The sequence below is a fragment of the Hipposideros armiger genome, unplaced genomic scaffold, assembly GCF_001890085.2.
Source record: "Hipposideros armiger isolate ML-2016 unplaced genomic scaffold, ASM189008v1 scaffold_25, whole genome shotgun sequence".
NCBI lineage: Eukaryota > Metazoa > Chordata > Mammalia > Chiroptera > Hipposideridae > Hipposideros > Hipposideros armiger.
Window position 1 is genome coordinate 6,222,982 of NW_017731375.1, and position 27,656 is coordinate 6,250,637.

General features: G+C 49.0%; 1 protein-coding gene and 1 long non-coding RNA gene across 8 annotated transcripts; one reads left to right on the plus strand and one right to left on the minus strand.

The window, feature by feature from the left end:
* Nucleotides 1-947: 947 nt before the first annotated feature.
* On the minus strand, nucleotides 948-3,814 carry LOC109379406 (uncharacterized). Of its 2 annotated transcripts, none has more exons than XR_002123197.1 (3): nucleotides 2,514-3,814; nucleotides 1,815-2,109; nucleotides 948-1,689 (listed from the first exon to the last, which is right to left on the minus strand). It is a non-coding gene; the product is annotated as an uncharacterized LOC109379406 (long non-coding RNA). The 2 variants fall into 2 exon arrangements; XR_002123196.1 differs by lacking the exon at nucleotides 2,514-3,814 and adding an exon at nucleotides 2,242-2,498.
* On the plus strand, nucleotides 1,994-26,309 carry BNIP1 (BCL2 interacting protein 1). 6 transcript variants are annotated; one of them, XR_002123194.1, is made up of 8 exons: nucleotides 1,994-2,161; nucleotides 3,954-4,046; nucleotides 6,425-6,516; nucleotides 8,756-8,857; nucleotides 9,055-9,173; nucleotides 17,381-17,443; nucleotides 17,652-19,025; nucleotides 25,784-26,308. XR_002123194.1 is itself a non-coding variant. In XM_019635973.1 (6 exons), the coding sequence occupies exons 1-6, from the start codon at nucleotides 2,078-2,080 to the stop codon at nucleotides 17,656-17,658; spliced, it is 768 nt and encodes a 255-aa protein (XP_019491518.1). In that variant the 5' UTR covers nucleotides 1,994-2,077; the 3' UTR covers nucleotides 17,659-19,555. The 6 variants fall into 6 exon arrangements, 2 of the variants coding, with proteins under 2 accessions (XP_019491518.1, XP_019491519.1); XR_002123192.1 differs by having other exon boundaries at nucleotides 17,381-19,025; nucleotides 25,784-26,309; XR_002123193.1 differs by lacking the exon at nucleotides 25,784-26,308 and adding an exon at nucleotides 21,643-24,708 and having other exon boundaries at nucleotides 17,381-19,025.
* The last annotated feature ends 1,347 nt before the right edge of the window (nucleotides 26,310-27,656 follow it).

Sequence of the window (27,656 nt, forward strand, 5' to 3'; positions counted from 1 at the left end):
AAGAAGCATGATGTGAAAGGGCCCAAGGTCATGTGGGCAGATCTGTCACCTGAAGACTTGGTGCTTCTTCACTCCCAACTAGGGAGCTTTTGTTTGGGGATCCAGATCATTTGACCTGAAAAATGTCAACCTCAGTTTCTTTAAAAGGTTTTAATCTTAAAATAACATTGCTAGGGATTAACTGTATGAGGTCTAAAGAAAACTTGAGAATACTAAGAAGGACACAGAAAACTTGAAAAAAATACAAAGATAGACCAAGTTCTTGAACAGGAACAGTCAATAACACAAAGCTGTCTTCCTAAGTTAAATAAAAAATGTAATGCCATCCCAATAAGGATATACCAATAGGGTTAAAAAAACAAAGTTCCCATGGAGAAATATAATAGGTGGGAGATGCTGGGGAAGAAAAAGGGGTGTTCAATCCCAACATATTAAAACACATTATAATTAAAAGTGTCATTTTGGTGCATGAATGAATAGACAGGCTAACAACAGAAACAGATTCAAACATAAGAATTTAGTATAGTAAATGTGGCATCCTGAACTTGTGAAAAAAAGATTCTTCAGAAAATACTGTTGGAACTACTGGGTAACCTTTTGGAAAAAATTAAGGTGGCTCTATATCTCACATGATAAGCCAATACACTTCTCATCATGGGTAAAGATCTAAATGTAAAAAAAAAAAATCATAAAAACAATTCCTGTGAGTGGGGGAAGACCTTTTTAACTTGTATCCCAAATCCAGGAGTCATAAATGAAGACTGATAAATTCTATGTGAAACAAAAATAAAGCAAAAAATAGAATACTTTTTTTTTAAGAGAAAACATAAGTTTATTTGAGCCAAACTGTTTACAATTGCTGGGAAGCAAAATCTCAACAGAATGAAAAAATGCTCCGCAAAATGGCGGTTTGCAGTTTGTTTTATACGTAAAATCAGAGGAGGAAAAAAAAATTTTTTAACTTTAAGGCCAAAAAAACCCCACCATAAGCCAATTCAAAATTCCCTAGACTAAGAAAAACACTCACGGCTGAGGGCTTAATCCTTCTAATATACAAAGAGTTCCTGGGAACTGATATAAAAAAGACCAACAACCCAATAGAGAAATGAGCAAACAATAAACCAATACAAATAGCTCTCACCCTCATTCATGATAAGAAACATGCAAAATAAAAGATGGCATTTTTCACTTAAGATGGCAAAAATCCCAGTATTTGTTAATACACCATGTGGGCAAGGCCGTGGGAAAGCTGCGTTAGTACCACACGCTGGTGGGAGTATAAACTGACAGGTCCTCTGTGAAGAGCGGTTTGGTCGCATGTATCAGAACTGTTAAATGCACATATCCTGGGACCTGGCAATTCCATTTGCACCAGGCAAAGCCATTCTTCTCCTTGCCTATTTGCTCGTGTGTAAAATGGGATAATTCTGTCGCATGAGGTTGTTACGAGAGTTAAGTTAGATGATGCACATAAAGCACTTAATATAAATGCCTGGCACATAGAAAGTGCTCCAAAAATGTCAGTAATAATAGCCGGCAAGGCGCACCGCGTTCTTGCCACATGTCGCCGCGTTACTTACTACACTGTACTTGGGTGCTTTTCATGTCTTACTTCATCCTCAGCCCACCCTGCGATTCCAGCAGGTGGCCTCCAAGGCGACTAAGGCACAGAGACGGGAAGTGGGTTCGCTGTAAAATATGAAAATACAAGAAAGTTTAAAGAAATATAAAACATTGTTAATGCCACCTTCCAGAGATATCCCAATTGATGCTTTTTTTTCCCCCCTCTATGCAAAAAACTCTGTAATCATTACAATGGCAGATAGGCGGAAGATGGGGGAGAGGCCACCGTGAAAGCGTTCTTGATATTCCTTCTTCTCTTCCTTTCCGTTTTATTAGGACCACACCAAGAAGCGAGGCCGATGTCCCCCACGTGTCAAGGAAAGTCGCCACGACTTGGCGCCGCCACCCTCGCTCGTCTCCGGCTGGTCTACAGGAGGCGCTGCCGCAAGACCGGGCTGTGCGAAAACGCGTTTAAACTTGGCCGCCGCCGCGGCCTGTAGTCGGCGTCTCCAACATGGCGGCTGCCCAAGATGTCCACGTCCGGATCTGTAACCAAGAGATTGTCAAATTCGACTTGGAGGTGAAGGCGCTTATCCAGGTACTGAGTCCCGGGACCCAAGTTGGGCTCCGGCCGCCCTAAGCCCGAGCTCCGCCGTCTCACTGCCGAGCTTTCCCCACCTGGTCAGGTCCCCCGGCGGTGGGAGAACTCATGATGGGCCCGGGGAACTCAGGCAGCTCTGCGGCCGGCTGCCTTCTCTCTGTCCCCTTTGGTCCCTTCCCCGTGACCGCTGGCTTTGCGCTTCCATCCGAGTGGCCGTTTTGGCGCGCCCTCTTCCCAGGACGCCCCCGTGTCCCCCTCCCCTGACCAGGCTTCCCCCCGGTGGCCCTGCTCGGCGCCTCCCCTGCGCACCCCTGCCTGCCGCCTTGCCCGGGACCACCTCACAACCCACCTGTCACCCTGCCGAGCCCCGCCTTCTGATGCCGCCCTCCCCACCTTTCTGTGGCGTTCTGGGGGCATTAGCCCCGCCCCCTGCTGGCCAGCTCCGCTGGGTCCCGTGCCCCGTGGCACCCAAGACCACCTGGCACGGGAAGCACCGGGTGAGATGAAGGTAACCGGAACCGTAGTTGTGATTTTGTAAATGAGGAAATCGGGTCAAGTGCCAGCGCCTGGATCAGAAGGCAGCTAGTGGCAAAACTGGGACCAGGATGGGGAAAGTCAGCCTTCAGAAGGGACCTATTGTAGTTTCTACTCAGGTCATTGAAGGTGCTTTGGCTTACGCCGTTTAAGGGCAGAAAGCAGTAGTGCAATAAACCAAAGGCAAAGGCAAGAGTTAGGAATGTGGACATGGTTCCTTGAGTTCAGCAAAAGGAAACCAAGAGCTTTAAACCCTGGTTTTAGGCAAGTCGTTTCCATTTCCAACAAATGTTCCTAAACATTAGGTGTAGACTCAAAAGTTTGCAGCTAGCTGAGGCAAACAGTGAAGGAAAGCTGGGCTCCCCGCAGAAACCAGATGCAAAATAAACCGAATTAGTGGCTTAGCATGTGGTGCCAGGAATTGTGATTTCATGAATAAGCCAGAGAACAAATGAGGAAACGTGATACAAACATTTAAACTTCTTGAACGTCCCTTCTCCTATGCACAGGCTTAGAAACAGACCAATTCTAGACTCTGATGAGAAAGGTTGATGATAGCTAGATTCATTGCACTTGTCCTGTGTTCCAGCCCCTGTGCATGGTCTATGAGTTAGGTGATGTGGTGATGAGGAAACGGGCCCAGACAACTCAAGTGACCTTTTCAAGGTTACATCGTTAGTAAATTGCTACAGCCAAAATTTGAATTCACCTAGTCTCGCTGTAGGGCCTGCTCTAAAACCTGACTCCAGTAATTCTGAATGTTCAGAAACAAATTCTTAAGTCTACCCTAGAATATGTGTATAAACACTGTGATTTATAGTAGATGGTTTGTAAAATCAGACTGACGTTAATCTTGTCATATGATGCCAAGGATGTAGCACCCTGATTTTCAAGTTGGAAAGATCTAAAGTTATGGTATCACTTTTGGCTGTGCATTTTTGTTGAACACACAAGCTGCGTTAAGCCTTTCATTACCGGCCAGGTAGCGTTTTGTTTAACTTTAGGAACTAATAAGTGAAGACAGAGTTGTGTTTCTTTATATGCTTTCATATTACCTACTCAAAATTAATTTAAAGAGGGATGAGAAAAATGTAAATGATAATGTTTTTGCTTGTGTTGCAGAGGTCAACAGCAGAGATTACAGTCAATAGGCCCACTTTAGTTGTGGTCTAGTCTAATTATCTCAAAGTACAGATGGAGTCATTTCATTTCATTGCCTTGAGAAAGGCCCCCTCACCTCTTCGATGTCTCCTAGGATATTCGAGATTGTTCAGGACCATTAAGTGCACTTACTGAATTGAATACTAAAGTGAAAGAGAAGTTTCAACAGTTACGGCACAGAATCCAGGTGAGCAGCTGCAGAACTGAGATGCTGAGAGTGGGGGACAACAAAGGGTGCTTGGTCCTGGGACTGACCTCTGCTGGTGAGCTGTCCAGGTTCTTCAGGAAACGTTCACACAATGGAGTTCACTTTAGAACTTCAGCAATGTCACTGAATGTAGTCTCTTTTCTGCCTCCATCTCCAGCACTGATTTAATCATTTTAATTTTTTTGAAAGACATATTATTTCTTTCCTGTTTCTCAGCTAAAAGGTACTATGCTAAAACATTGCCTTTTATTTTTCTTTAAGGTTTTATTGGGGAATTGGGGAAGGGGAACAGACAAGTTGCTGTCCTTTTGTTCTTCAGTCTAGTTATAAAACACTGCCTTTTAAAACTTAACAATATGTATTGGAAATCTTTCCATATCAGTATCAGGGAGTTTATCATTCTTTTCTATACTTTTTTTTTTAGTTAGTCCTCTATCAAATGACATTTATTTGGACTGCTGCTGCTGCTGCTTCTGCTTCTTCTGCTTCTTCTTTCTTCTTTCTTCTTTCTTCTTCTTCTTCTTTTGCTTTTTAAAGCTAGTTTATTCCCTAAAACACCTTTCTTTCTTCAACTCACATGACTTCAACTTTCCAACCATCCCCACCAAGTATTTTCTTGTTCTTTCTGCTAAGTGTCTGCATGCTCACCCAATGTTTATTTTCTTCACTAATGAAAATCACCTCCCCAATCCATTTACATATTTGTTATGCCCCCCCACCCCCCATCATCAGCTCTTCCTGGCACCAAGCAAGGCCCTGTAGGCACATGGTCAGTGAATGAGTAACCCCATCCCAGCTTTAATTTGCATTTCCTAAACATTCATATCTGGAAATATATACAAGATTTCGATTTGCTTGATTTTTTTTAGATCTTATGTCCTCTTTGTATATTTGCAACAAGATTGTGCGATACCAGGAGAATTGGCCCCATAGTCTCAGACTGTGGTGTTCTGTACAGAGCAAGTGCTGGGCATTGACTGTGTGGAAATATCTGTGTGAATGTGTTTGTGTGTGTGGCTTTCAAACTGGAATTTGAGAACTACTTTACCCCTTTTCTTCCAGAATTATCTCTGGGTATCTGTGAGAGAACTTCCAGGCAACCTTTCATGAGGAAACTACATTTTTCCCTCCGTCCTTCCCGCCCTTCTCCCCATACACCATTCTTTCCTTGGGTGATTTGGTGCCTCATGCACATCAGGCACAAGGCGTATATTTAGTGAACCCGAAATACAGCACTGCTTTCACAGAGTTTATATTCTAGTAAGAAATTTAGATTTTAAATTATTATGCAGATTATTATGGAAATTAACTAATTACATTTGCAGAACTTTTCCAGTTCACATTCTTTTTCTTCTACCTCAGCAATATCTGGGGCCATAAATTGGAAGTCACCTCCGAGCTACGGAAATGGCCGTTACGTCTGCGGCCCCTCACTGTGGTGGGCTGCTGGTTGAGGTGCTGGGGCATTCTGGACTGTGCGCAGCTCTCCGGCAGGCCGTATCTGTGTGCACAGCAGCCTGGGGGGAAGCCGTCGCCAGAGGTTTTGGCGTTTGTTTTTGCCAGATCTCCTGGGAGGATCACAAGCCTGGGAGCACTTTTCATGTTGATTTCTCTGCATGGAGGTTCTCAAACCACTCAGGGAGGATGAATTTGAACCTCAGATCAGCAAGCGGGTAGCTCCCTGGTTATACAGTCTCAGGGGAGGTGTTTCGAATCCCTCTAGCTAGAGCCCGCAGCAAAAAAGGACACTCTTCCATGTTTTCTCGGTGCTGGTTGACAGCCGTTTTCCTAGTTCACCTTTTCACTGAGGGTGTAGCCCTTTGTAGGGCCTGCTTTGTGGTGTCCTCAGTTCTGATTCCCGGCCTCAGGTGGCCTTGGCTTCGTTTTCTGTCCCTACATGGGCTTTAAAACCCGCAGTGTTTACTACCAGTCTGTAGTGAAATAGGTGCCGAGACTGAGAGTGAGCATTTAGAAGCACCTAGTAGTTTGCTGTTCCCATGACACCTGCGAGCGGATGTGTGGATCGTGTTCAGTAATTTCTGTTCCTTTTCATTTCAGGCGTGTGCTGCATTACAGGAGCGTAACCCCCACTCCAGGGCAGCCACACGTCGCTCACGGGCTGACCATGCTGGCTCTTTGTTCCCTCCTCACTTTGGGGTCTTGGGGTTTCCCCTACTTTCTTGCAAACCAGCTGTGTATTTAAGAGGATGTTTGTTATATGTTACCTACCGTTCCTAGGTGTTCTGTTCGAGGAGGGTTTTCAAGGGGTGTCATGATGTCACTAGAAATAAACATGCTCCCTGGCTTTGATATTAGCTTTTAAAATCATTTTAATATAGAGCTGTTTTCTCCTAAAGGAGCTTGAGCAGTTGGCTAAAGAGCAAGACAGAGAGTCGGAGAAGCAGGCTCTGCTCCAGGAAGTGGAGAGTCACAAAAAGCAGATGCTCAGGTAGGCGGGGCCTGGCCTCCTGCCCGAGGCCTCTGCTGCGCGGCCTGCTGTGCCACCTGCTCCCAGAGGCTTGGGCCTGGGTTTGCCTAATCAACCTGGGTTTAATAACTTAATTGTTATTTATACACAGACCGAAGGTTCTCTCTGGATCAGTAAGCCTCAAAGGGAGGGGCAAGCAGGCGCTACTGCGTAGGTGGGAGTGGGCATAGTTTACAAAAGCATATTTAACATTACACTGTATTTTGTATTTTTAAAACAAAACCAAAAAAAAAATGGTTGCTTTTGTAATACAGGTCCTTTTTATCTAAGGAGAATTGATGCCAGAAAAAGTCCACCAAATGTGAACCTGTTTAAGATGGATCAAAATTTAGAAAATTCTGAAGGGGACTTTATCTTAAAAAATGAAAGAAACAATGCAAATAGGCTTATGTTATATTAAAAAAAAATCAAGGTTATCATTGCGGCTGCATGCTAACACTTGATTATGTAATTGATCTATTGTGCTATTTCTTGGTGTTGAATTGGGGGACTTTTCCAACAAAATTGTCTGATGGCATGAGACAGCACCTGTCCCTTCACATTTGACTGTTTGTACCATAAGGATAAGAGGGTTTTCATTTCAGCAGTACTTGAGGGCTCCATCCCCTTATCCAATCCTCTGACAGCCAGGTCACTTCTTTTTTAAAGCCCCTGCTTAGCCATCCTTCTACTAGGCGTTCTCTTTGCCCTTGTTAATTGGTTGAACTCTGCCACATCCGTATTTGCCTGTGGCTGTGCTTCTGATTTGAGTAATGCTCCAGCACCTTCCTGGCTGACAGCAGCTGTGTTTATAACACCCAGCAGTCAGGAGGCGGTGGACTGACAAAGACGTGGGCATGGTGGAGGCTAGCAAAGGTAGGGAGGGGTGTGAGTGGCGGCCAGTGTTAAAGTGCTTGGCTCAGTAGCAGTCCTTTGTGTCACGATGACTTTTGCTTCCACGGCCACCAAGGGCATTGGCTTATACACACTGAGTCAAGAGGACCCCTCATATAAAGTGTAGTAAGTAATGGTGGACAGAACCAACTCAGCATGACTTTAAAGCTGAGAATGGCCGTTCATGATGTGGAGTTAGGGTGCAGGGGAGAAAGCAGTAATTTCATGCTTTGGCGGTTGTGTGTGTAAACAGTGGTTGTGCTTGCCAGAGTGCTCGTGCTTGTCTTACCGAACAGTAAATATTTGCCTTGAGGGCAGGCACTATCGTTCGTTCACCTCTGCATCGCAGGGCCCAGCAGGACTCCCTCGCTAACAGTTTGAAAATGTGACTGATTCTCTTTAAATATTAGGTGCGAAATGGCATAGCAGCTGCTGACCAAGCGTCAGAGAGCTCATCTGCAGACCTTCCACGTAGGGCTGCTGTTAGAACATGACCCTATCCGTTCATGTACTCCCCGCTTGACGTTTTAAATGTTTCAGGGGCTAGCGCAGTTGGTTAGAGCCAACTGCATAAGAGTTCTAGAGCATGAGTGTGCTTCTCTGAGGGACCCAGTTAACTTTCTAGTCCATCGACAGAGGCTGCACTGCTAACGCCAGGGGGCTGCCCAGCATGTTGGACTTGTCTCGCAGGCAGAGCGGGTAAAGAATGTAACTAAACCACATCACACCAGGCCCTGCTGATGCGGTGTGTTCACGGGGTCCACGGTTTGTCCGTGGCATGTAAAGAACAGCAGACCTTGGAGAAATACTGAGGAAAACTGTCATTGTATGATTTTTCTACTTGTTACAACGTATACTGTCTGAACAGCTAATGGGCCAGAGACTTGCCCTTGTGATACAAAGGTGGGAGGCATGGTTCTGGAAACAGGACCAACCCGTGCACAGTGCAGAACTGTAAAGTGTGAGAGGTGACTGGACAGAACCGGACCTCGTGCTTAGCGGGGGGGTTGGAGGTTCCCCTGAAATCTGGAGCCTTTCCAGGCTGTAAACAGCCGTGCCATGGCCGCACTGCTCCCTCTGGCTGCCCGGGGGGAAGGGGACTGTTGCGGGCAGTAAGAGACAATCCCAGAGGTGGCCAGGGTCCAGATGAGAGGTGCTGGGGCCTGAGCTGGGCAGTTGCTGGGGCAACCAAGGGGAGGAAGCGGCGGGAGATGGGGATGGACTCTGGGCCACACCTGGGTGCCCTTGCCATCACTCCCTGCCCGAAGGAAGGACTGCTGTGACTTGGCTGACAACAGAAACTCACGCCTGACCCTTCTGATTCCAGCAATCAGACCTCATGGAGGAAAGCAAACCTCACTTGCAAGATGGCTATCGACAATGTAGAGAAAGCAGAACTTCTCCAGGGAGGAGACCGCTTACGGCAAAGGTATCTCTCTCTATTCTAGAAGGGAGCGCCAGCGTACGTGCCCACTGGCAATCTTCGGGAGTGTGGTCTCAGCGCGCCCATGCACATTTACGAAATGTCTACTCATTTGATAGATAAAGATGGGGTCTCATCTGCCTGTGGGGCTTTCTTGTAGCCAGGCTTTTGTTGACATTCCTCCTCCCACTCTGGACTTCCAGGAAAACCGCCAAAGAGAGCCTGGCCCAGACATCCAGCACCATCACAGAGAGCCTCATGGGGATTAGCAGGATGATGTCCCAGCAGGTCCAGCAGAGCGAGGAAGCCGTGCAGTCACTAGGTAAAGCCAGGCCTGGACTCGGAAGCCTGGCCGCACCTGTCCCAGACCCCTTTCCCTCGGCTTCGCCCTGAAGCTGGCTGGCTTGTGTGGCTTCTCACTTCTCTGACAGTGTGGCTTTACCCCGAATGGGACGTGCTGCTCTTATCGCTCTGTTGGTTTCTCTAGTTGTACACCCCCACTAAAATATTCCCGCAGAAGCTGTCTCAGGGCCTCTGCTGCAGAGTGGGTGCCAGCAGGGCTGGGGGGCGGGGAGGGGCCTGGGAGTCTGCTTTTCGTCCAGGACTCTTGGTAAACCCCTGAGGCCGGCCCGCTTTGGGAATCCTTGGCCAGAGACGGGCTCAGTGTGTTGGCCGCCGGCTCGTCTGCTAGAACCTCAGCTTACAGTTCCACCCCCCAGTGGCAGTTCTGCCATGAGCTCCTTTTAAGAGCGAGTCAGAGGCCACAGAAGAAGCTGCCGGAGGCCATCTGGTTCTCAGTCGGGTTCCCATGGCGTCTCCCCTGTAATGCAGAAGACACTCAGCCCTCCCCGGGGCCTCCGCATAGGAAAACAGAAGAACGCTTACTCCTTGAGACACTTTTGGAAGGTTTCACACAGACAAAAGTAGAGAGCAGGTGCATGAACCCCACGAACCCACCACTCAGCTCCAGCAGCTGTCAGCTCACCGCCAGTCTTGTTTCAACCCTGTCCTCACTGTCCCCATCTGGATGATTTTGAAGCAAATCCTAGACATCATCATAAATATCTCATTCTGTCTCTACAAGACTCGTGAAACAAAAAGAAAAAACCAAAACCACAATACCATTATCACCCTAAAAAATTATCTGTAATTTCAAACCACTTTTTTTTTTTAATCAAAACACTATTCAAACAGGCCAAAGCAAGAGGACAGCAAGCAGCTTGTCCCCAAGGCCAGTCCCTGTGTTGGAAACTTATCTGGGCATTTAGGCTCAGAACTAGCCAGCCACCTCGTCTGAGAGTGTGCTGGGGACACGGCCTGAACCTTGGGAAAGGCCTCGGAGACCGTGACAAAGAGGGGGCCTGTGAGTCCAGGGCTTTCCTGCTCTGATGCAGGTGACAGGCACCCCGCCCCACACGTAGATCAGAAGCAGATGATGTATTTAAGGGGTGTGATGTGAGCACAGGTGCTGATGGTTTCTGGGCCGTTGAGGACTGTGCTTGGGGCACATTTTGTAGGAGACATAGCTGTTGAAGAAAGAAGAATGCAGTTCTTAATCCTTTCCTGTGGCTGACAAACTCAGCTCGATTTGAAAGCCTATTAGGGCCCCAGTTTTTTAAAAAAAACAACCTATTAGGGATCCGATGTCTGGAATTTGCTGCAAAATCATAGGAGTGGGGGGAGCTGGGTCGGGGTTAACTTGGGGACAAGATGGCCAAGGAGTTGGTGGCTGTGTTGGGGATGATGGACAGATAGCATTTCACGATACTATTCTGTCTACTTTTGTGTTGGTTTAAAATGCTCTATGAAGAAAGTTTAAAAAGAAAGATCTGTTAGTTTTTACATAACAGGTTCTTACTTCGGTTTTTGAAATGCAGAGGCATGGAGAAAGGGGGCTGAGGGGGGCGTTTTGTTATCAGTGTTCGCGTGTTTTTCCCCCTCATCTGCCTTTTTCAAAATGCTTCACTGTTTCTTCCAGTAATTTCTTTTATTTACTTATTAACTTTAAATTTTGTGAGTAAGTTACATGGTTAAGCAAAAAGCCTCTGGGCCAGCCCTGCCCAATGGAAACATAATGTGTGCCACATATGTGACTTCCGGTTTTCTAGGAGGCACATCAAAAAACTGAAAAGAGGGCCGGCCGAGTGGCTCAGGTGGTTAAGAGCTCGCTCAAGAGTGTGAGCTCTGAGCAACAGGGTCGCCGGTTCAATTCCCAGCCTGAACTGAGCTGCCAACAGGTGGCAGGATGGCTGAGCTAAAAATAAATAAATAAATAAAGTGTGCTGTAAATCATCCTATATCATGACAGCGCTCCCTGTCACACATCGCTTCTGATATACAGCAATTTCTGTTCAATAAAAACATTACAGTATGCTCTCATTAACCAAAAAAAAAGTAAAAGGAAACGTGAAATTAATTTTAATAATATATCTTATGTAATCCATTCTATGTACAATACTACCACTTCAGTATGTAATTAATAGTCAACATTGAGATATTTTACATTCCTCTTTTCCTCATACTAAGTCTTTGAAATCTTGTGGCTGTTTTGTACTCAGGCACAGTTTCGATGGGCCCATTTTACATGCTCAGGCACCACGCGTGTCTGCTGGCTGCCATATTGTCTGCACAGCCCTGGATGGTACGAGAGGGAAACAGAAAGACAGCCCTCCCTTCTAACCACCCCTCTGACCTCCAGGCCTGCTCCCCAGAGACCACCATTGTTACCAGATTCCTTTATATCCTTCTGAGATCCTCCAAGCATTCAAGCACAAGCAAATTAAATTTTATTTATCTCCGGCTTTCTTACATAAACAGAAACATTTCCCACCTTGCCTTTCCACTTAACCCGTTTATTCTGTGGATGTTCTGACGGTGCCTTGTTTTACTTTGTGGGAGAATCGTGCCAGGTAAACCTTCTTCCCCAGGTGTCAGGCTCAGATGCCCATACTCGGAAGTAAAGTCGATGCTGGGCACATTGAGCCTTAAGGGATATGTGCTTCCTCTTAGGTTTCCAGTGTCCAGAGCACGGGTGTCACGTCCTTAAAGCTGCAGCCAGTGTCCCAGGACTGGAGGACTGGTGTGTGTGAGGGCTGGTGGCAGGGCCCAGCCCAGCCTTTCTTGACCCCATGGAGGGCAGATCTGACCGTCAGGTGTCCAGACACAGTGCCCCTCACAGGTGGGAAGCCCAAGTTCTGCCCCCATACAGACCTCCCAGGGTCCGTCACCAGGTTAGCCTTGTGGCTGGTGGTTCTCAGCAGCGCCTCCTGCTGCAGAAAGCTGAGGCTGGCGGTGAGGCAGAACCCTCTTCTGCCCTTTTCCCTGGTGACAGCCACACCCGAGGACTCCTAGTTATGGCCCTGTGACGTCTATAAACGAACCACGTCACTCTCTGAGCTGGATGGGACCTGGAGAAAGTGCTTTTCCTTGTTGTGTCCTTGTTCTTCGTCCCTCTGCGTGTGCCCGCATTCTCTCCTGGCTCAGGGAACTTGCTTCTGAGCGCAGCGTTTGCTGGGCGCCCCGCCAGCCCGGCTGTCTTTGGATTCTCTTCTCTGCTCTGCAGTCTCTGAGTCAGGCTCCCTCCCTCTTACGTTTCAGCCACTTCTTCCCGGACTATCCTGGATGCCAATGAAGAATTTAAGTCCATGTCGGGGACCATCCAGCTGGGACGGAAGCTCATCACAAAATACAATCGCCGAGAGCTGACGGACAAGCTCCTCATTTTCCTCGCCCTGGCGCTGTTTCTTGCTACAGTTCTCTATATCATAAAAAAGCGGCTCTTTCCGTTTTTGTAAGACCTGAGAGCGGCCAGCTTATGCCCTTTAAGCTCCCGTGTCAGGATCCAGCCACCCTCCTGAGCTCTGGCCCAGGTTGCCACCTGACCCGCGCCCCCTCCCCCGTTTGGCAGGCTGTTCAGTGGCCGGGTTTTGCAGGTGGCTTCCTTGTCAAGTGTGAGCAGAGCAAGGGGACGGAGGCCTGTCATCAGGACACCTACAGGGACACAAGGACTGCAGAGCCATCGCACACTGGGTGGCTGCCAGTGGGGCACTCGGGCCACCCTCAGGGATTTTTGATGCTCCTCTGGGTCCCTGTCCTGTGGCCTTCACACAGCTCTGCTGGACGGAGGACAGCGGGGAAGAAGGATGATGAAAACTCATGTCCATTCCTTGAATAAACTTGACTGTATTTAGTACAGTGAAATACATGTGTTTTTACAAGGCACCTCTCCAGGAATTGGCGTGTCTCTTTGCTCTCCGGATCTCTATCTAGGACATGAGCTTAGATCATTTACTTGTCCATCCAACAAAGAAGTAGGAAGCCACGGCCACATGCAGTGGATTGTAGACACTGCTGACTTACAAATACATAGATAAAGCAGCCGTGGTCCCTCCCGCAAGGAGCAAGAAGAAAAACATCCCACAGGCACTAAGGAAGGAGTGTGCCAACAGCCTCCACTGCAGGTAGTTCCCCCGCCACCTGAAAGGCTGAGGCAGACGGCCTTCTCTGCACAACAGCCTGGCCTGGCTTGGGGTGTGCAGTGTCTCGGGCTGGCCCACGCCTTTCTTTTGAGGTCCAGAGCTAAATATAACCATGGAGAGCGAGGCTAGTGATAAGCTGAGGCCTGTCTGGGCCTGAGTTCTGTTGAGGCCAAGAGGGTAGGGCCCAGGATAGGCCGGGCTAGAGATGTTAGTGTCTGTGTGCCATAGGCCTGGCTAACGTCGTCGCACATGAGTCCCAGCCTCCCCCACTATTTATAGCCGCAGAGGCCCTGGGAAGGGTAATGTGGACAGAGCATGGACTTCGAAGCTTTGTTCAAAACTTGGTTTTAAGTCTTCGCTCTACTACTAATGGACCACATGACCATGGGCTTGTTACCTGTGTCACTAAGCCTCAATTTCTCCACCTGTACAATGGGAACGATAGTCCAGGCAGATGCTTGTGGAGTGAACTTGACAATCAAATGAGACTGTAAAAGAGCAGCTTCTGTCTGAGCAGTGAGCTTCCCAAAGGCACCATCTCCAGGACTCTGGGTCCCGAGGTTTCCTGCAGCAAACAGCAGGGGCCTCAGGGAAAGCTGGTCTGGGCATCAGGAGTTGTTTAGATGTGTTTGAGCAGAAGGGCTCAGCCGTGAAGGCCTCAGTTCTGAAGCGCCAGATCGTCATGGGACCCAAGTTATCAGAGATTGGCCGCACACCCCAGACTAACTAGTTTAATGAGTAGGCTCTAAGTTAAAGCGTGTGTGTGTGTGTGTGTGTGTGTGCGTGCGTGTGCGTGCACTTCATATGTATCATCCTTAAACAATTTCTGGCCCCAGAAGACACTCGGTGCAAGTAGGGCACGCATGTGTCTTATTTATAGTCAAATTAAAGCTGAGAATAAAGCACAGATGGGAAATTCCCGCTCCGATTCCAGCTGTAAGGGCAGCAGATGGATGTTATCAAGTTAGGATTTTCTTGTCTTAACATTTTTCTTCACTGTTTCCCGCTAATTGTCAACATCCTCCTCACAATATGGAAATGTGTGGGCTCTGTACTCCCTAAAAATTCTCCCTTTGACACTCTGTTTCTCTTTATTGCCTTCTTCTGAAAATAGTGTTGAATTTGACCCATTTTGGGATGTCATCGATATCATTTATCTTACAACCCCGGTCAGCCACAGGTTAAAAGTCATCCCAGCCGGCTGGCTGTGCAGGAAGCGGCCATCTCCACGTTCAACCAGGAGGGGGCAGTGTTCGCATTCACTCTATGGTCTTACTGTATGTAGTCCATCCGTCTATGAAATGCTTTTATGGATTTTTTTCTTTAACAGATACCAGGTTTTTTTGGTTGTTTGCTTTTTAATGTACAAAGCTTATATATCTTGTTTTTGGAAGACATTTCATAAATGACTTTAATTTTCACCGTTAACAGTAAGGCAAGCTTGTATTCTACATTTGAATTAGTTGACAGTCAAGGAGTTAAAAGTATAGAGCAGCCTTCAAGAGATCTTTCATTCAGGTATTTACCCAGCACCTACTTTGTCCCAGGCACGTGTTAGGGGTACACAAAGAACAAAAGAGACTCCCTGTCAGCGTGGAACTTATAGCATGGGGGAAGGCGGGCAGATGATGAACAATTAACATATAAAAATTCATTCATTGTGTTAGAAAATAAGTGTTTGGGGGGAAAGTGGAGAAAACTAATGCAGATCTGGTATGTAGGCATGGTCGTTAGGTAGGGTGGTCAGAGCTGGCCTCATGGACTTGAGGCGACACACGCGCGCGCTCTTAGTAAGTGGACAGCCAAGGGAAGAGTGTTCCACAGGGACCAGCTAGAGCGAAGGCCTGCGGTGGGCATGTCTATAATACTGTGATTTGTAATAAGAAATATATATTCAGCCTTAGTCCTGTTCCTGGCACAGAGCTCCTAAAAGCCTTGGAATTTTCCGTGAGAAGAGTGATAAATATGTCTTATGTTAATGAGGTGACTTTTGGATCCCACCCCAGGATGGTGGCTGGGTGCCAGAGAAGCCAACCATGTGATTAGAGGGTTGGAACCTTCATTCCCACCTCCAGCCTCTGGGGAAGGGAGAGGGACCGGAAGTGGAGTTCAAGCACCAGCGATTTAATCAGTCATGCCTTTGTAAGGAAGCCTCCATAGAAACTCAAAAGGAGGGGTTCAGAGAACTGGGTCGGTGAACGTGTGGAGATTCAGGGAGCGTGTCGGGAGACTGAGCTCAGAGGCCATGGAAGCTCCACACCCCTTCCCTACCTCGCCCCATGCGTCTCTTCCACATCTGGCTGTTTCTGAGTTATATCCTTGTATAATAAACGAGTGATCTAGGAAGTAATATCTCTGTGTTCTGTGAGCCGTTCTAGCAAATTAATTGAACCCAAGGAAGGGGTCATGGGAGCTTCCAATCTATTGCCTGTTGGTCACAAGCACAGGTGACAACCTGGACTTACCATTGGCATCTGAAGTGGAGGGAGAGTGCAGTCTTGAGCCCTTAACCTGTGGGACCTGAGGCTGTCTCCAGGTGGACAGTGTCAGAATTGGGTTGAATTGTAGGACACTCAGCTGGTGTCAGAGACTTGCTTGATGGTGTTGGAAAAACCCACACATGACATCCGGATACAGAATTGGAGCATGGCTGGCATATTTGGGGACTAGCAAGGAAGCCAGCGTGGCTAGAGCAGAGTAGTGAGGCGTGCAGGAGGAGTAACACGAGGTCAGAGAGACGCTGGGATCAAAGTCATGAAAAGCCATGTAGGTCATTGGAAGGATTGGCCTTGTACTCCGAGTGACATGGGGAGCTGCTGGGAGGCTTTAAGCAGAGGAGTGACTTGATATGACTATGGGTTGATAACAAAGTAAAGGGGACAAGGACAGAGCAGAGAGACCAGTTAGGAGGACATTATAGCCATCCAGGTGGCAGACGATGGTGGCTTGTACCTGGCTGACAGCAGAAGACGTGGAGAGAGGGAGTCATATTCTGGATCTATTTTGAAGATAGAACCAACTGGATTGAGTTTCCTGTAGGAATGGACATCATTCTTGAAGGAATGAGAGCAAAACACCCAAGATTTTTGGCCTAAGTTACCAAAGGAGGAAGATGATGAGTTAGGTTTTGGACATGTTGAGTTTGAGATGCCTCTTAGACATGTGCATCGAGATGCCACGTAGGCAGGAGGCTATGTAAGTCTGGAGTTTGGGACCCATCATGGCTTGGGATGTAAATGTGGAAGTTTCTGGCATATAGATGGAATTTAAAGCCACAAGGTTGGATGAGATCACCCAGAGATTTGAGTATATATAAACAGTAAATAAGGACAAACAGAGAAGAGGAACCAGCAAACAAGACTGAGAAGGAATGACCAGAGCCAGAGGAGGTGCTCTAACTAGTTAGACTTCTTGGGGAGTCTAACTGTTCCTTTAATCCCCCGAAACAGGAGATTTTCTTATCTTTAAGAATCTATAGTTCTCATCATCATCACTGTCATCGGAAGCATCTAATATTTGTCGAGTTGCCATGTGTGTGACACACCTGAGGACTACACATACATATGAGGCCCCTGTCCTTAAGGACAGTCCAGGATGACAGCGGTGCCTGGGCCCTGGCTGCCATAGGGGACCCGCAGGGACAGGGGATCCTCTGAGATAGGACACGGAAGAGCTTGCTTCCCCTTGAGCCACCGCCATATCTTCTCTTCACTGCCCAGCTTCTGTGCAGACCTCTGCTTCCTCGCCTCCCACTCCCTGTCCACTTCAGTCTGGCTTCTGCTACCATCACTCTCCCCAAAACAAGCCTTGCTGACGTCCGTTTCCTCCGGGCGGCTCAGCTGGAGGATGTTGGCCCCCAACTTTCCTCATGTCTCCATTGTTGACCCTGTTGGTCACTGGCTCTTCCCAGGGACCTCCCGCTTGGTGACACCACACTCTTCGTTTTACTCTGGCTCCCCTGGTGACACCTGCTCGCTCTTCTTCGTCTTCTTTTCAGCCTTAAGTGCTGGCTTAGGTCTTCACTCTTCTCCCTCTGTGTGTTCTCTCAAAGGCAGGGGCATCCGTGACCATCAGCGGTGGTGCCACAGCTCCGTCTCCACTGCAGACGCCGCAGGTGAGCTCAGGACCCCTCCCTCATCTCCATCCAGACATCGGTGCTCATCCACCTCTGCCTGTCCCCGACCTCCCTCTCCGTGCTCTGCGTACCGCCTGGCCCTTTTCCAGGCTTCCGCCTCTTCCCTGACACGCCTCCCGCTGCCCCTTCTGGGTCCCCTTTCCCTTCACCAAGCCTGTCTCCCTGAAGCCTCTTCTCACCATCCCAGGAGGTGAGACTTCATTCAACAGATACAGGTCAACGTTGTGCTGGAAAGAAGGCACCCATACAAGGTGTTGGTGAATTGAGGGACCCGAAAAGGCCCTGCTGGAGGCAGTTCGACAGAGTGGCTCAATTCGGAGATGCTTCTAAGGAAAAAAAAAGACAGTCAAGTGTAAACGAAGCTATGTTTTCTTCCGTAGCTAATGATGGCCTCCCCTGAGGCCCTGCCTGAGGGTTTGCCCAAGCTGTGTTTCTTCCCTAAGCAAGGACAGAATAAAAATAGCCGGGGGCTAATCTAAGAGATAACAGATAGGAGCCTCAGCCACATTGTCGGGAATGAAGGGCTGCAGGCTGGGGTGAGGGGGGGGGGTGTTATCAGCACCCCTCCCTCAGCCCCCAGCAGCAAGGCCCAGGGCCCAAGGTATTGGTCAGCTTTCATCACAGTGGTCAAAGTGTGGCCTTTGGTGGCAGAGAGGCCTGGGCTCTAATTGTACTCTTCCCGGGCGTGTGGCCTCAGCAGGGATGGCCCCTGTTGCTTTCTCATCAGGACGCAGGGACAGCCGATGACGTTGACCTCTCAGGGGTGCTAGGAGGATTAAAGGACAAAACTCGAACACCTCTCCCACCATAACCCCTATGACCACTGCATTCATTCCAAACCAAAGCACAGTGGTGCCTCATGACCCTTTCTCTGTGGGGCTTTACTTGGAAATGGAGCTTAGGCCAAGAGGAAGATGCCTGGGTTGGGAAGGTAGCAGGACCCGAGGCCAGCGTAGTGTTTCTCAGGTGGCAAAGGGCTGCGAGCAGAGCAGCAGGCCGGGCGAGTTGGCCGACGTTCCTAATCCATTAGAAACCGCCCACGAAGAAGCTCAGTGGAAAATGTCCTCTTTTTATTATTCTGAAACCGTCACTCCTCCTCCCCCTGCAATCTTGTTTGCTGGCAAAGCGTGCTCCCGGATAACATGAATCCATAAAGTAGCAAATGAATATGGACTGAAACATGAGGAAACAGCCAATCCATTTTAATCTGACAGTTTGACAAGTATGAAAACCAAGAGTGTCCCTGACAGAAACATCACAGTTTCTAAGAAAGGAGTTCATAGTTTGCGGGAGCTGGCCCTTCCGTGGTGTTCTCTGCTGCCACCTGAACAGGCCGAGGACCAGTGGATTAGAGGACCAAGGGCTGTGCGTTGTTAGACTGCAGGCTCCTGGCTGCGTTCCTGAAAGACCTCAACCCCGCCGCCGCCACCACCCAATCCCTTCCAGAATCTTATCGCGCGTGTGCTCTGGCTACAGTCTGTGCTGGGCGCTGGACAGAAGAGGAAGTCCACCTGCCTTGGGGAGCCCACTGCCTGTCAGGGACAGACCTGGAGCCAAACAGGTATGCTAGAGGGTGGTAAGTGTCCTGGAGGGGATCCCAGGGGCCCTGGGGAGCCCAAGTGACAGCTCCTTTAGACGGCTTAACAGTAAATGGTAGGCAAAATAAAAATTAACAGTAAGCAATTACAATGAGACCCAAAGCATTATGGGTGAGGTGTGTAAGTCCAGTAGGAGATGACAATGTTAATAAACTTAGTGCTCATTATGCAACGCCCTATGCGTTATGTCACTCAATTCTGCCAACACGTAATGTTATTACAGTTGACGCAACTGAGACCCAGAAAGGTCCAGAAACAAGCCCAAGTTCCCACTCCCACCCCAGCCCTAAACAACCACTAATCTATTTGCTGTCTCTATAGCTTTCTTTAGTCTAGGCTTTCCTATGATGGAAGTCATATAGCATGTCGTCTCTTGTGACTGACTTTTTCGCTTGGTGTAATATTTTCAAGGTTCGTCGATGTAGCAGGTATCAGAATGGCATTCCTTTTTATGGCTGAATAATATTCCAGTGTGTGCATAGACCACATTTTGTTTATCTGTTTGTCTGTTGATGGACATTTTAGGTTGTTTCCACCTTTTGGCTCTAGTGAATGTGCTATAAACATTTATGTAAAATTTTTTGTGAAGACGTATGTTTTCATTTCTCTTGGGTATATATACCTACAAGTGGAGTTGCTGGGTCACATGATAACTCAAGATTTGATGCTGTGAGGGGCTGCCAGACTGTTTTCCACAGTGGTTGCATCTATTTATGTTCCCAAGCTCTGCCATTTCTGAGCTGTGTGATGTTGAGCAAGTTCCTAAACTTCTCCGAGCCTCAGCTCCTCTCAACTATAAAAAGAGACTAAAAAGTCAGGGTGTGGGGGAGGATTAAATGAAAAAATGGATATGAGGACACTTTTCAAATTAGAAGCGGTTTAGTAAATCTAAGCGTAAGTTTTTTGTTTTATTTTAAATTTTTGCTCAATTATAAGTATATGTGTGTTTGGTTCCATGGTTAGGGGACTTGCTTTCATCCCAGAAAGCTGATGAGCAGGACACCCTGAGGTGTCATTATCTTTGTCCTGTTCTGGATAAAGACATAGCCAGTAAGAAAGCCAGCACCGTCTGCAACTTTGGGTTCCCCCGCCCGGCCCTCTGCTCAGAGGGGCCCCTGAGTTTACAAATGCTGGCCGTGACTGCCACTCAGTAACAAAGCTGGCTGAAGGCCGGGGTCTCATGGCATAACTGAGGCAGTGGGTCCATCCTGGCTCTCGGCTCCTGACAGCATTTCCAGATGATAAGTGGCATCTCCAGTGTAGAAAACTCTCCCAGAGGCCCCTGCAAGTGGCCTGTACCCTCAGCCATGTCCCTCATGCTGCGTTCCCTCAGTGCAGCCATGCCAGCTGGTGTTTTATTGAGCACTTCCCTGGACAAAGCCACCAGGGACTGAGCTCATCTGTTGGGAGGGAGGCTCACCCAGCTTAGGAACCCAGACCGCCCTCGGAATGGGCATTGCTGCTCTGTGGGTCACTTCTGGAAGCCGCTTATAGGAGAGCCTGTCCAGGTCCCTGGAAACCCCTGAAATGTTACCCTGATGGGCAGTATGTTGCTGGGAGTTTGGGGGGCATGGCCCAGAGATGAGTCTCTGTCTGTGTGAGGCAAGACGGTCTGTGGACCCAGAAGCCCTAAAGGTGCCAGAGCAGCTGTTGGGAGTCAGGAAACACACACAGCCAATGAAGGATGGAAACACTCCACCTCAGCTCACAGCCCACAACACGAAACTAGAATGGGGGACCGTGTCTTGCCTGCCAGGGCAGCAGCAATGAGAAAGCCCGCTGATTATTCATGTTTGCAAAGGTGCGGGCTGAATGGCACAAGCAGCCCTCATTATCCCAGCCCTGAAGCATGCTGGGTGGTGAATATCAGAGAGCAACAGGCCCTCCGATCTTTTCTTTAAATGGGAAAGACCCCACTGCATTTCCAGTCCATCCAGAATTCCCTCCTTATCTCCCCAACTATCACTGCCAACATGCAGTCTTAGAGACCTGGACACACAACTCGCCAAACATTTCTGCATAATATCAAGCATTTAAACATGAAACACACGAAAAGTGAGTCTGTGTTCAACACGAAATAATGCCATACAGTAGCAAAAACAAATGATATTTTCCTCATTGATTTGTTTGGTTATTAATTTATTATTTGTCACTCCTACCTCTCTTCTAAGTCTCTTAGGTGACACACTTTTCTTCAGCTGGTCTACTTGTGTTTTTACACACCAGCTTTTCTACTTTTCACGAAGACATTTTTACTGCGTTCAGTGGGGTGCTCAATATAATAATAATACCCAGCACATTTGAACGCCGTTACCTGGACACACTGCCCCGGCCTGTCCTACAGGGTCACCAGAGCCAGTTTTCAATTCAGCCAAAGAACTTGGGGTAAAGTTTTTGCAAGCCACCACAGCGGACCTGCAGAGGGTGCCAGCTGCCACCCCCATTCCCCTGTAGGCGAGGATAGCTGATGTAGCTTCTGAGAAGGGCGATTAGGCAAAAAGTATTGAGATACAGAACGTGCATTCTTTTCACCAAGGAATTCCAGTCCTTCGTGTTAGTCCAGCACATCTCTCCCTGCAGGTGTCCATTACGGGTCACACTGGGGAGCCCTTTAATACCTTCGGAGACGTCCACACCATGGGGTACGAGGCAGAGTGAGAAGCCATGAGGGGACATATGGAGTGGTGGAGAGCCCTCCAGGACACGCTGCTAAGTGAACAAAGGACACTGCAGAACCAAACTTAGATGGCATTTCTGTAAAATCGTCCACATTTAAAACAAAGCTACATGCTTTTATCTGGATATGTGTGTGCGCGCATGTGTGTGCATGTGTGGGAACGGACTGGAAGGGCGGGATTGGTGGAGCTATTTCTAAGGAGGCAGCTGAAAGGTGGGACAAGGGGACTTTCTTTATGACTCTATATGCCCTTGTGTTATTCAACAGTTTACAATGGTAACATGTTCATGTGCTATTAGATTAAATGAACTAATTAATAAGTAAAAAATGTAAAACAAACCAAACCGGACAGGTGGAAAGTACCTACCTTGCAGGCTGTTGGGCGGGTTGAGAGGCTGTGTCATGCTCCCCGCACCTTTTCCAGCAGCAGGAGGCCCTCAGCCAGCGCTGGTCACTTCCACCAAGTCCACGTGGGCAGGCCACGGTGCTTGGGGAGTGCAGAGCTGAGAATGAGGCAGTGAGCGGTCAGGGAGGCCGGAAAGGACAGACCCAGGACGTAGTCACATATATGGGACCCATCAATGCCACCTGGGTAGATGAGGTCTCTTTCAGAGAGTGTGGGGAGGGGAACGGGCTCTGTGTTTGGCTCCGGGCCGCTGTGATGCTTGGGGCAGTGGGGGAAAAGGAACCATGGGAAAGAGCCACGGAGAGAAACGCTGGAGAGGAAGCTGGGAGGGGGGCGGCCCAGGAGGCAGGTGCAGAGAAGGAAGGAGGCGCCCACGGTGTCAGGGGCCAGGCAGGCCCCGGGGGCGAGGCCTGAGGAGAGAGCTGGGCCCTGCTCCCCCGCCCAGCGTGGTTTCAGTGGGAGGGAGGGCAGAAGGCAGCTGGCAGAGGCAGGCAGTGAATGTGGACCATTCCGTCAAGAAGTGCGGACGAGATAGGCAAGAGAGAGGCTGCTGAGGAAGGAGACTTACATCTTGCAGAGCAATACAAGGGGATTTACTGGGGAAGGCAGCACGGCGCTTCCTCAGAAAATTAAACAGAATTGCATACGATCCAGCAGCCCCACTTCCGGACATTTCCCCAAAGGAACTGAAAGCAGGGGCTCGAACAGAAATTTGTACTCGCGTGTTCACAGCACTGACTCAGCCCAGGTCAGAAAACAGATCACAAGCATCTTCCTTCTGGAAAATGGATTTACATCGGAAGGTGAGCCTTCAGGGTAATGTTTACATCCATCTTTCAGCCACGCTGCTCATGTTACTTCGCGTCACCTTGACTTCAAACACTTGTACCCAGCGAGCAGAGGCGTTGGCATCAGCCACTGTCAGGAACAAATGTGGTCGCGTAATCCCAGGGCCTGCGAGGAATGCGGCAGCAACAGACCAAGTTATTAACCATTTTCTAAACCTGAAACCTGGAAAGCAAATAGCAGAGGGACCCCTGAGCAGATAGCATTAGCGATCCAGGATTTTATAATATCAAACCTCCAACCAAAATACATCCAGTTCCTTCTGACTTGAAAGACCCCCACTCAAGAGGTTAATGTGTTACCTTATGCATTTTCACACACTCAAAAGTGCTTTCTTTCTCTTGTTTTTTAGCAGTGATGTAACTGGTAGAAACAGGTGGGCAGAGTTCAAGGGGCCTCCATTCTGTAGGCGTAGGGCAGTGGGCCTAGCTAAGCACAGATGAGCTTATTTGCTTGTGTTAGGGACAGTGTGGGAGAAGGACCCTGCTCCTGTCCCTTGAGCAGGGCAGCAGTGTCCCTCTTCCCTTGGCCTCAGGGGTGAGGGGCAAATGTCCTGTGATGGGCATCTGCTCTGTCTGCACATCCATTCTCCATCTAGGAATAGCCCCCCAGTTTTCCTTTGTGAAACCACCCTTCCCCACTCTCAGTCCCATGGTTAAGGCGGAGATGAACCAACCCCCGATGAGAGAGAGGGTTGGAGATGTGACCTGGACAGTCAGGGTCAGCGTGATTAGCTCATTGATTTGTTCACATGACCGAGGCCAGGCCACTGAGCATTCGCCCTGGAAGGTTTGCTGGAATTCTCTTTGTCTGGGGTCAATAAGCTCATAGGAAGGGATCCTGGAGCTGCTGGGGGGCCTGGCCAAGCGGAGAGCTGAGAGACAGAGGAGCAAGGACACAGCATCCTTTTGACATAATTTGAGCCCCTGGATCCAGCCATTCCTGAAGCTAGACTCTCTCTGGTTTTCCTACTTAGGTCAGCCAAAAATGACCTTCTTTTACTTTGGGTTTCCATCACGTGCAACCTTATACAGGGCTTCAGTGAGATTGACAAAATTTGCTTCCTTGGAGGTGCCCTGCACTGCCCTCTACGCCAGCATACATGAGCTGTCCCCGCCAACCAGGTGTGCCTGAGACACTGACACACCCCCATCCTTGGGGCAGCCTGGCAGAGCCTGGGCAACTGGAGCCCCTGGGCTGTGCGCCGAACTTTAGGGAGGCCCAGGTGAGCAGGTGGGGCTGATAGTGGCCCTGTGGTGTCCCAAAGGCCTCAGGAGCACTGTCAGCCTCAGTGGCATGTCTTGGCCTGGGCAGGGTGCGGGGTGCAGCCAAGGAGACGCTGCCGCCTGGACGTCGATGATGGTAGCCAGCCACAGGGTGCCCTGATGCCTGAGTTGACAAGGGCCATGGGACTGGTGGGACTTGAGTTCCACGTGCTCAGAAGCAGTAGGTGCAGACGCAGGAAGAGGGGCGGATGGGGGTGGGTACCGGGTCAGGCCCTGCTCCAGGCAGCTTGTTTGAGTCTCAGCTTCACACAGACACTTCTGCCGGTGTGGCTGATGGGTCCCTTTAGGGGCAACCGTGCCACCTGCAGGCAACCGTCCTCACCATGCATGAGTATGCTACAATTTAGTGCTTTGTCATTATTTTGACATTCTCTATATAAAGAAATGAGACTGGATTCAAAATCCCAAGAAGTTCCTGCATTATAATTGCCCAAAAAAAGAGATTCTTTTTTTTGATTTTTTAATTGGGGAATTGGGGAAGGGGAACAGTGTTGGGGAATTGGGGAAGGGGAACAACCAAGTTGTCCTTCAATCTTAGTTGTGGAAGGCGCAGCTAGCTCAGCTCCAAGTCCAGTCGCCATCCGGCTGCCCATCAGCAGCTCACGGCTGCTCAGCTCAAGGTGCTGTGTTCAATCTTAGTTGCAGGTGGCATTCCATGTGAGAGTCGAACCGGCAACCTTGTTAGGAGCACGTGCTCTCACCAGCTGAGCCATCCTGCCACCTGTTGGCAGCTCAGCGGCAGCTCAGCTCGGGTGCAGCTCACTGGCCCATGTGGAAATCAAACTGGCGACCCTGTTGCTCAGAGCTCGCGCTCTTAACCAACTGAGCCACTTGGCTAGCCCAAAAAGAGAGATTCTTAAAATGTAATTTTGACCATTGTAAGTTTTTTGAGGTGGCAAAACAAAATTTCCTACACCTTTTTTTAACCACTTACTTGTGAAAGCAAAATTTCTTGACAATGACGACTGTTAAGAATTTGAAGCTTTCATCATTGAAGCAGGGATCACAGGTGGCCGTGAGCTTGGAGCCTGGTGAAGGGTACATTCGTGAAAAGAAATTCTCATTTGGATTTTTTAAAAGATTTTATTTACATTCCCCATGAAATACGTTTCCTACCCTTTGTAATTTATTTGTTAATTTGAGATACGTAATATGCAGGGGTGGTGAATTTTTTCCCACAGCCCCAAAGGGGCATGCCTAAAACCCCACTTATTTACCACATTTTGCCACAAAAACATTACCAGTTTTGTAAAACTGCTTTCTACCTCTTGGGATGTGAACTCGGGCTGGTCTCATGATCTGGAGGCTGGGGAGAGGGGGGAGCTTTCCTGGTCACGCGGTAACCTCCAGCACGGAGCCCAGCAAGGCCTGTCCAGGGTGGGCTCTCAGTGACAACGTGTTGAATGATGGAAAGAACAAATGAATGAGTGAATGAATGAATGAAGGGAAGGAGGAAGGAAGGAAAGAACTCCCGCTTCCAAAGAGTGAGGATATTTTTCCTTCTAGTCATCGCTGTCCACCAGGAAGAGGTCTGGCTGCAGCTCGTCAACTGAAATGAGAAGTGGCTTCGCTTCCGGACTCTCAGCCCCCGCCGTTACAATGGTCATCCATTTTGTTGGGGACCAGAGGTCACTGACGGCGAGAGTGCATCCTTCCTGTCTCGTTTCTCGTCCTCCTGGCAGTGTTGGTGGGTCCTGTTAACAGAGTGGCCCTTCCAGGTGTGGCCCCCGTGGCCCCTGCCTCCTCCTTGCGTGGTGCCCCGCTGCTGGCTTCAAAGGCGGCCCTTTCAAGGGAGCAGACATGGCTCAGCTGTCTGCGCCCGTGAATAGTTATGAATTTGGGCGGGAACACTAGAAAAATGCAAGCAGCTCTGATTCCTGTGCTTAGGGCCAGTCAATCCACCCGGCTTTGAAGCCCCAGCTGGGGCATCTGTGCAGCTTCCAGGGGAGCAGAGTTCAGGGGAGGAAGACAGATGGCTGAGTCATTAGCAGAGGATGAGGGGACAGCATCCTCAGGCGAGAATCCAGAGTGTCGCGTGGGTCGCGTGGGTTTCTGCATTTCTTTGGCGATCTCTGAGCCTTTGGAAGAATAATTCCAGAATGCCGCCTGCCTCAGTGGCACTTTTGGGAGTTGGAAAAGAGTGGCCCTCTGGGCGTCACAGGTCCTCAGGCCCATGGCTGGCCAGTGGGTGGCACCCTTGCGTGAGAGCAGTGTACCAGTCCCAGGGGAAAGCGCAGGTGGCCAGGGGGAGAAGTCTGGAATGCAGGCTGGGGCAGGCTATGAAGAAGGCTTTGATGTCCATGCCAATGAGTTTGGCCTCATCCTGTGTTTGAGGGGAAGGCCAGGTATTTCCAGTCAAGTGAGGTGTACCCCAAAACCTAGACCTGAGGAAAACCTGGTCTCCTTCCTAATGGATATAATTGGCTCTGGTGGTTTTGAAACATGGCCCCAGAATGCTTGACACTTCTCCTGTGGAGGAGGAGTCTCTATGTCCAGAGACTCCACATGCTTCTGCTTGAAAGTCGATGGCCTTGGGACAGTTTTGAGCGATGGCGTAGAGTGAACGTGAGTCTGCATGACTTCCAAGGCTAGGTGACACAAGGCTGTACAGCTGCCACCTGGCCCTTGGAGAACTGAGTTGCCATGTAAGAAGTTCAACTGCTCTGCGGGCAGCTTGCTGTGAGAAAGCCCAAGCCACATGGAGAGGCCAGTGTAGACGATTGGGTTGTCAGTTCCAGCTGAGGCCAGCCTTTGAGTCATCTCAGCCCAGGCACGGGACAAGTGGGTGAAGGAAACGGCACACGCTTCCAGCCCCCTGGCCATCCCAGTCTCGCAGCGGGGGCCCTAGACATTGTGGAGTTGAGCCAAGTCACCCACAGCGAGCCTCCTCTGAATTTTTGAGCCACAGAAGAGTTAAATGGTTGTTTTATGCCACGAAGTTTGGGGTGGTTTGTTACACAGCAACGGATCACTGGAACATTGTCAATAATCTGAGTAAGCCAGAGATCTTAACCCCAGCTGCTTTCCCTTGGACAAGGCGTGCAGTGAAGATGTGAGAACGGGGCCTGGTGAGGGACCTGTGCCTGGTAAACAGACACCCCGCTATGGCCCTGGAGTGAGCCCTGTGTGACACCTGGAGTGAGCCAGTAACGTCTTGGTCAATGTGAATAAAGAGCTTTAGAGACACCCCAAACTCCAGCCAATGTCATGTGGGGCAATCTTGGGGAGAACCAGCCACTGAACGGGACGGTAGTTTCTTTTTTTTTTTTTATTGTTAGTTTCAGGTGTACAGAACAATGTAATAGTTACCCTTTTCACCCTCACAAAGTAACAACCCCCCTCCCCCCATCCACTGCCCTCCCACCCCCGATATCATGCT